General features: G+C 55.7%; 1 protein-coding gene across 1 annotated transcript in view; it reads left to right on the forward strand.

Moving 5' to 3' along the window:
* Nucleotides 1-6,927: 6,927 nt before the first annotated feature.
* MFAP4 (microfibril associated protein 4) overlaps nucleotides 6,928-8,949 on the forward strand; it is a 2,635-nt gene continuing 613 nt past the window's right edge. Inside the window, exons 1-5 of the mRNA XM_034647287.1 lie at nucleotides 6,928-7,026; nucleotides 7,338-7,419; nucleotides 7,672-7,826; nucleotides 8,502-8,598; nucleotides 8,674-8,947. Coding sequence (XP_034503178.1) covers nucleotides 7,021-7,026; nucleotides 7,338-7,419; nucleotides 7,672-7,826; nucleotides 8,502-8,598; nucleotides 8,674-8,947 — 614 coding nt within the window. The 5' untranslated portion in view covers nucleotides 6,928-7,020. The remainder of the gene's footprint in view (nucleotides 7,027-7,337; nucleotides 7,420-7,671; nucleotides 7,827-8,501; nucleotides 8,599-8,673; nucleotides 8,948-8,949) is intronic.

Consider the following 8,949-nt stretch of genomic DNA (forward strand, 5'->3'; position numbering starts at 1 on the left):
GCTGGCTGTCTCTCTGTCACATAAATAAATAAAAAATCTTTAAAAAAATAAATAAAATAAAAATGGGCAAAAGATCTGAACAGACGCCTCACCAAAGAAAACGTGCAGGTGGCAAGTGAGCATATGAGAAGAAGCTCCATGTCATATGTCATTAGGGAATTGCAAATTAAAACAACGAAACTACACACCTACTAGAGGGTAAAACTCCAAAACACTGACACCACCAAATGCTGGCAAGGACGTGGAGCACCAGGAACTCTCATTCATTGCTGGTGGGAGTGCAAGGGGGTACGACCCCTGGGGAAGACAGTTCATCAGTTTCTTATGCAACTGAGCATACTCTTATCATATGATCCAGCAATCACACTCCTTGGTATTTGCCCAAATATAGCAGCTTTATTTGCAATTGCCTAAACCGGGATGCAACCAAGACGTCCTTCAGTAGGTGAGCGGATAAGCTGGGATACGTCTGGACAGTGGGCTATTATTCAGTGCTAAAAGGGAATGAGCTATCAAGCCGTGAAAGACATGGAGGGACATTAAATGTGTAACACTAAGTGAAAGAAGCCAATCTGAGAAGGCCACGTACTGTATGATTCCAACCATATGATATTATGGAAAAGGGAAAACTATGGAGACCATAGAAAGATCTGTGGTTGTCGGGTGGGGAGCAGAGAATGAATCAGTGGAGTACAGAGGATTCTTAGGGCCATAAACTATTCTATACGATACTTTAATGGGGGGATGGCGTTATCCATCCATCCAAACCCATAGAATGTACAACACCGACAGGGCACCTGGGTGGCTCAGTTGTTTGGGCAGCCGACTCTTGGGGTCACGATCTCAGGGTCCTGGGATCAAGCTGGGTATCGGGCTCCATGTTGGCAGGGAGTCTGCTTGAGGATTCTCTCTCTCCCTCTCCCTTTGCCCCTCCCCCACTGCATGCACACTCTCTCTCAAATAAATAAATGAATCTTAAAAAAAAAAAAAAGAATGTACAACACCGAGAATGACCCTAATGTAAACTATGGACTTTTGGTGATGATGATGTGTCCACATAGGTTCATCCATTGTAATAAATGTCCCACTCCACTAGGTTATCGCGGGGGCGGGCGGTGTATAGGAGACCTCTGCACCGTCCTCTCAGTTTTGCTGTGAACTTAAAAGTCTTCTAAAAAATAAAGACTAGGGGCGCCTGGGTGGCTCAGTTGGTTAAGCATCTGCCTTCGGCTCAGGTCGTGATCTCAGGTTCCTGGGATCAAGCCCCGCATTGGGATCAGGGTCCCCTGGGATCGGGCAGGGAGCCTGCTTCTCCCTCTGCCCCTCCCCCTGCTTGTGCTCTCTTTCTCTCTGTCAAATAAATAAAATCTTTGAAAAAAATTAAAAAATAATTTAAAATAAAGGCTATTCTTTAAAAGGCGCCATTGTTAAATTATACACTTACAATGGACGATTTTACAATATGTAAATTACACCTCCCAATAAACCCTTAAAACCAGAAGGGACTGGAAAATAAAAATAACGCAAAAGCTAATTTTTTAGTCACTAGGAATGCTGGGCCTTAAGCGTGTGCTCCTGAAATCAGAATTAAAAACACAGCGATGGAAAATGTCAGGCAAAAAAATAAGAACAAATAAGAACAAATAAGGATCGATTCGGGAGATCCAGCGGATCAGCGGAACAGAGGGGCACCTGGCTGGCTCAGTCTGTGGAGCCTGAGACTTCTGATCTCGGGGTCATAAATTCCTGCCCCATGTTGGGTGTAGAGACTGGTTAAAAATAAAATCTTTAAAGGTTAAAAAAAGAGAGAGAGAGAAAGAGAGAGAACAGAGAAAATGGAGAAGAAGAAAGCAGTTAAAGAAGGGATAAGAGAGCCTCACATTCTCAGAATGAGGACACAGCCTCCTGTGTGGAAGGGCCCCCCAGTGGCCGCACAACGAACCGGAAAAGACCCACCCCCAGGAACACCAGGGTGGGGACTGCTGTTTTGCAATCTTTTTTTTTTTTTCCCCAACTCTGGCATGCATTCATTTATTTCAAAAAACAAAAGCCAACCTTTGATCTGTACGCGTTTTGCCCGGGACGCGGCAGCCGCACCTCTCACACATCAAAATAAAATCAAGCACCCAACTTACGTAAATCCCAGGTGGTCAACAGGAGAGGGGAGATCCTATCTCAACATACCCTAACTCCAAAGGCCTCAGGGTCAGCTTCAAAAGTCTTACCCTGGAATTCAATACCCTCCCTCTCCAACCTACAGGGCTCCATCCACTGAACTTGCCCCAAACTGCTCAAAAAAGTGGGGACAGACACCAAATACCTCCTCATTTCGCCCTTTCCAGGGAAAGAAAATATGGGGAGTGACGGACGTGTCCCCCACCACGAAAGCTCATGCTGGACCGTGGATCCCGAGCCAGCCACCGACCATTCTCACCAAGTCCTTCTTTTCCGCCCCAGCCCCCGCCCCCACCCCCCGCTTTCTTTTTCACTGCTTGTCATCATTTCACTCATTTTCACTGTTTTCCCTCTCTGGCTCCAGGAGAGCTGAAGCTTGTGTCTGCTCCCTGCTGCCTATATAGGGGTTAAAGGGTGCCTGATGTGTCCTAGTAGGAGCTCAAGGGACGCATCCTTGTCCGGCAGGTGGCCCCGCGGGCCCCGCCCCCTTCCCCACAGCCCCTCCCCCTGCTGCAGGAGCGTCCTATTTCAGCCAGGGTCTCACCTGGCAAACAGCCTCATCCTTCTCGTAGCCCCCTCACTTGGCCTGGGTTGCGGGACACCCCCTCTCCCCTTCTTGAGTTCCTTTGAAAACTCCCCTCCTCGGCCGTTTCTGGCTCCGGCTGAAGGCGGGGTGAGGAGCAAAGGGGCAGTTAGGGAAGGTCAAGGGGGAGATGATGCGCGCCGGGCACCTGCAGAGCCGTGCGGAGGTCTTGTCTTCAGCTGTTGTCTAAGATATTCCACTGGCTGCTGGCTTTTAGAACGAAACCAAAGTAAGAGCTTGGGGCAATCAGGGTCCTGGCAGGAAACAAAGGCAGACTCGGCTGTTTTGTCTCGTTCTTGAGGAATTTAGTGAAGGGACTACTTACTTGGGTGTGGGCATTTAGGAAGCCAGCACGGGATGCTGGAGCCCCCTGGGACTAGCAATGGGGGGGGGGGGACGGGGGCTTACCGTCCCAGGCTGCAGGGGTAAGGGGAGGAAATGGAGGTCTGGGATCCAGTGAAGGGGGTTAGGGCAGGAGCTGTAATTGGAGGTAGGGAGGCCGGCACAGCCATTGCTGAAACTGCAGTCCTGGGAATGACAGGAGTCAGGGAGAAACACCCCAACCACTCTCTTCCTCCATCTCCAGCTGCTGCTTCCCATTGGCCCAATCCAGCCAGAAGCCAGGGGCCATGGGAACACAGCGATGCCGGGGGCATCGCCACTAGAGCAGGACAGAGAAAGATGGGGTAGAAAGGCAAATGCCGAGTGGGTAGGCAAGTGACCCACGCCAAGGCCAGAGGGATGGGTGCTCCCCGCCTCCAGGAACCTGGCTCTCAAGCAGACACAGACATGGCCTGTCCAGTGAGCGGCATCACCCTGACAGACTGGCCCCACTATGAGACCACCACGGAGGACCTGCCTCCCAGAGCCTTGGGGCAGCCTCAGCTCCCATCCCCACTCCCCCGTCAAGCTAGTTCTCCACAACTCCCAGGCCCTGCAAGCCTCCCAACAAAGTTGGTCAGAGTTGGCGTCAACTGCTGGGCGTGAAAAGGCCCCGATATAAACATCTTCACCCATGAGAGGGGGGGATTCTTTAAAAAAAAAAAAAAAATCATGGGCAGAGAAAAAGCAATTGCCAGGAGTGGAGAACCCAGCTGAGGGCTTTGCAGCCCAAGCCAGAGCCAGTATGACTCAGCACTATGCTTGCAAAGTCACCAGCAGCCGGCCAGAGAAGCTGGAAGCCAGACGCCTCTGGGGTCACTACCACCCCGAGAGTGAGTTCTTCCTTCTCCTGCCCCTTACGTCAGTTATCTCCCAAAACAAAGCCCAGGGTGATGCATGTAATCAGCTTCACTGAGGTCACGTGCTTTCAACAGCCCTGCCAGCAAGCTTGGGAGAGCAGGCACCTGCCTTCCAGTTGGGGCGGGGTGGGGGGGACCCCCAAACATGGGAAGGTTCTCACGACGGGCAGCCAACGAATACGACCACTGACTAATCCATGTCGTTTTTTCAGTATGTCAGAGCATTCCCTTCAGACAGCATCTTCAAAGCGGTGTTCCTGCCGTGGGCTGTGTTACCAACCCTTTCTTGCTTTCCCCGAAGAGTTAAACTCATTCCCAACCACATCCAGCGAGCGGAACACACTGACTGCTTCGCCACTTACATATGTTCCTGTGCAGTTAGAGGATAAAACGACTAATGGGCGAAAAGTGGTTGATCCCTCATTGCTTAATTCTTCCTTGTGTTCCTACATTCGTTTATTAGTTGTATTCTACACGTTTTATTATTTCTTTTGATGACTGATTTTTTCATCATTTTCCTATTTGTAGCCAGTGCTAAAATTAGCGGGCATTTGCTGAAAGGAGAGATGTTTTAGGATTAGATTCAGCTGTGTGCAGCAGGGGACAAACAACAGAGGCTTAAACTAGATAAAAGCGTCTTTCTCCTCCACGTGAGGCCTAGGGAAGGGCAGTCCAGAGCTTGGCCTTGGACCCGCTCCACGAGGTCTTGAGGAACCTAGCTCCTCTCTGAGCACCCTCCACCCGCTCTTTTTCTTTGAGTAATCCCCACCCCTAACATGGAACTCAAACTCACGACCCCGAGATCAAGAGTCAGATGCTTTACCAGCTGAGCCAGCCGCGTGCACCCACCTTCTACCATCTCTTGCTGGGGCCTCATCCTCACTGTTCAAGATGGCGGCTGGAGCTCCAGCCATCGCGCCCCGCAACAGGCCAAACAGCGGGAAGAGGAGGGAATAGCTCCCCACTTTTACAGAACTTCTGTTTGCAGCTCCGTGGCCAAAATTCAGACCTGTGACCCCACCCATGGAGGCTGGACAATCCACCTTACCACTTAGGACTGAGGGAAATTGGGTGTTGAGAGGCAGGCCACTATTCCACAGACAAGGATAAAAATCACATGGAAGACAATCCGCTCGTGTAAAGAACAATCGCGAGGTTTCTGATGATGAGATGGCTCGTATTTATTACTCACCGATCAGAGGCATAGCTGCGTGTTGTTGGTTATGTAGTCCTTCATCCTTACCATAGCCCTTTGGAGGAGATACTGTGACCATCCTCATTTTACAGAGGGGGAAACTGAGGCACGGAGAGGTGAGAGGACTTGTCCGAGGTCCCCCAGCTAGCAGGTGGCACAGCCTGGATTGGTACCGGCGGATGAGCCGCCTGGGCTCATCCGAGGGGCTTACTGACTTAGGAGTGAGGAGAGGGGACGTGAGGCAGAGCCACTCTCTTTCTTACTTTGTGCCCCGGATACTTCGTTTGCTCGTCCATTCCACAGAGGTGCTGGCACCATACAACGAAGTGTCTAATGCGTGCGTCTGCCACTCGTTAGGGGCCGAAACCCCATCCCCAGCAGCCGGCACAAAGTAGGTGCTCACAAGACATTTGACCTGTGACTCGGCGCGTGCCAGGCTCTGGGATGTGTGCGAAGTGTGCAGGAATGACGCTGACCCTGCCAGCCCGCGCTCATGGCCAAGCAGAGAAGACCAACAGGTGGGCCCCCCAGGGAACAACTGAGCAGGCAAAGGCGGGGTGGGGGGTTCCATGGCGAGAAATCCAGTGTGGCTAGATCGTGCCTTATGAGTCACAAGCAGTCTGGGATAAGGTCCTTAAGGTAGGCGTGAGCCAGACTTAAAATTCCTCTCACGTTCAAGGTGAGAAACTGAGCCTCAGCCCTGAGGCTGCAGAGAGCCACCCGAGACTTTAAGCAGGTGATGACCGAACAGCCCTCTAGAAAGAGCGTTCTGGCAGCCTGTGCAGACAGATAGACAGAGGGGGAGAGAACAGAAGTGGGGACATCCACGAAGGGGCTGGGGGCAATGAGCACCCCAAAAGGAGGCCTGGAACCTCAGTGGAGAAAGGAGCAGATGGGCCTCAGGGCGGGTTGGGAGGTGGGCAAGGAGGCAAGAGGTGGGCTTTCAGGGCTGAGAAAATGGGACACTACTTAGGAGGGAGTCTGAGGTGGGGTTGAGAGAAGGAAGGGGGGTGTGGTGAGGTGAAGAGAAACGAGAGAGGCCCCACGCCTGCCCCACGCTTGCGGGTGTGTGAGCCAGACACATCACCGGGGAGCTCTGTGGGAGGGGAAAGGAGGGGGCCTGAGGGGCCCGAGCAAAGGGGGCTGGACGGAGGCTGGAGAGGGGCCCTGGCTTGAGCTGGGGCAGACAGCAGTTGGACGCCTGCAGGCTGTGCTCATGGCTCAGAAATGTCCCAGCCCTGCCAGGAGACTGCCTGGCCCCTGCTGCCCCTAACCCCCTCCAGCCCCAGACAGGCTCCCACATCAGGAGCTCAGAAGCGGCCTCCCCAGCCTTCTGCTCCCCCAGAATGGGCCTCCCGTCCCCAGAACCCAGGCGTACTCACACCCTCCCCACCACTCTTTAGCCTTCCCCCAAAGGCTGATGAAACACAGGCCAGGGGAGGAGAAAATAAACAGACATGGGGGGGATGAGGAAGCAGAGGATGGGCTGGGAGTACCAGGGGGTCCACAGGTCCGGGGGGCGGGTGGTAGAGGGGCTCCAGGGAGCAGTGTGACTCAGCAGGGAGTGAACGTCCTTAGTGCTCTGCCCCTGACAGGCCTAATGAGACACAGGTGGTCCCCTGGCCCGGGCCCCACCTCCCCCGGCCCCCTGACCCTGGAAGCAGATGCTGGTTCAGTGCCGGGGGGAGGGGAGAGGGGGGCTCTGCAGCGACAGGGGGCGGGGCCGGGGCGGCTGGCCAGGGCCCAGCACATAACTCTGGGCGGGTGCAGTCTGGGGCGCAGTCTGGGGCAGCAGACACCCAGCCGCTCTGAGCTGAACTGGCAGCATGAAGGTACCGGGCCTGGGGCTGGGGGGCTCATGGCATCGGGGACCTGAGCCCACTCCGGGAGGAGGACCCTTACCAGAGAGGGGCCTGTGAAGGCACGGGATCCTCGTGATCCAGTTGAAACTCGGAAGCTATGAGGGCCCGGAGCCCGTCCCAGAGAGTGGGGTTTCTCAGGCGCAGAAAGAGGGGCCGAAGGGCAAAGAAGGAGTTCCCGGCAGCGGGTGGTTTGCAGGAGGGACAAGTGCAGAGCCTCAAGGGACTCTGGGGCTGGCGGGGGCAGGGGGGTGCGGTGAGTTGACCCTGTTGTCCTGTCCCAGGCCCTCCTGGCCCTGCCACCGCTGCTGCTGCTTCTCTCCACGCCCCCCTGCGCCCCCCAGGTCTCCGGGATCCGGGGAGATGGTAAGCAGCCTGGCCAACAGGCCGGGTGAGGAGAGGTGACTCCGAGCCATCATTTCTGGGAGTCAGGCCTCAGGGCTGAGCCCCTGCCAGATGCCATCCCCTCCTCTCTACCACGGGGCAGGTGGAGATCAAATTCGAGCATCCCCCCTCGTGAATTCTTGGGACCCTGGGGAGGGAGGCAAACCGCAGGGCGCCGAGGGGCCGGTTGTGCCTTGGTCCCCTGGTCCTCACGCTCCCCGCCCCCGCCCCCAGCTCTGGAGAGGGCTTGCCTTCAGCAGCCCCTGGACTGCGATGACATCTACGCCCAGGGCTACCAGGTGGACGGCGTGTACCTCATCTACCCCTCGGGCCCCAGTGTGCCCGTGCCTGTCTTCTGTGACATGACCACCGAGGGCGGGAAGTGGACGGTGAGTGGGCGGAGGGAACGGAAGCCTGGTTCTGGTCCCCGCTGTGCGACCCAGCTTCACCTCCTTGCACTTCAGTTTTTCCACGTCTAAAACAGGGATCACGACACCGACGCTGAATTCTAGGTGCCTGAGGCAGGTTAGTACCTGCACCCCCACAGTAACTCTGGGAGAAAGGTACACTTTACAGGGGAACTGAAACCTGGGAGGTGAAGTAATAGGTCACAAAGCCCACCCCCGGGACTCCCTGCCGGCGGCTGGAACTCTAGAGCCTCCCCCCTTAACCTTTTCCAGGTGCCAGGAGCTGCTCTCTAAGGGGCCTGGGGCCGGCCGGGCCTACCGGGCCCGGCTCAGTCTCTGAACAAAACCCCATCTGCATGACAGGGTCTGTGCCTGGGGGAGGTTCCCGCCCTCTGTTCTCTTTTTTTTCTTTTTTAAAGATTTTATTTATTTATTCGACAGAGAGAGAGAGAGACAGCCAGCGAGAGAGGGAACACAAGCAGGGGGAGTGGGAGAGGAAGAAGCAGGCTCATAGCCGAGGAGCCTGATGTGGGGCTCGATCCCAGAACGCCGGGATCACGCCCTGAGCCGAAGGCAGACGCCTAACCGCTGTGCCACCCAGGCGCCCCCCGCCCTCTGGACTCTTGATCGTCCAGGCCTATCCTCTCTCTGCCCCAGGTTTTCCAGAAGAGATTCAACGGCTCAGTGAGTTTCTTCCGGGGCTGGAACGACTACAAGCTGGGCTTCGGCCGCGCCGACGGGGAGTACTGGCTGGGTAAGGCGGGGAACGGGGTGTCCCGTGGGCCGCCCCGAGCTCAGGCTCCGCTGACCGGCTGCCCCCGCCCCCCAGGGCTGCAGAATCTGCACCTCCTGACGCTGAAGCAGAAGTACGAGCTGCGCGTGGACCTGGAGGACTTCGAGAACAACACGGCGGCCGCCAAGTACGCCGAATTCTCCATCTCGCCCAACGCGGTCAGCGCGGAGGAGGACGGCTACACCCTCTACGTGGCGGGCTTCGAGGACGGCGGGGCAGGTATCCCGGCTGCCGGCCTGACGCGGGGCCGTCGGGCGAGAAGGCAGGGCTGGCACTGCCCGCTGCGCGCCCCCCCGCCCCTGCCCCCCGAGC

Source organism: Ailuropoda melanoleuca, chromosome 17 (genome assembly GCF_002007445.2).
Source record: "Ailuropoda melanoleuca isolate Jingjing chromosome 17, ASM200744v2, whole genome shotgun sequence".
Taxonomy (NCBI): domain Eukaryota; kingdom Metazoa; phylum Chordata; class Mammalia; order Carnivora; family Ursidae; genus Ailuropoda; species Ailuropoda melanoleuca.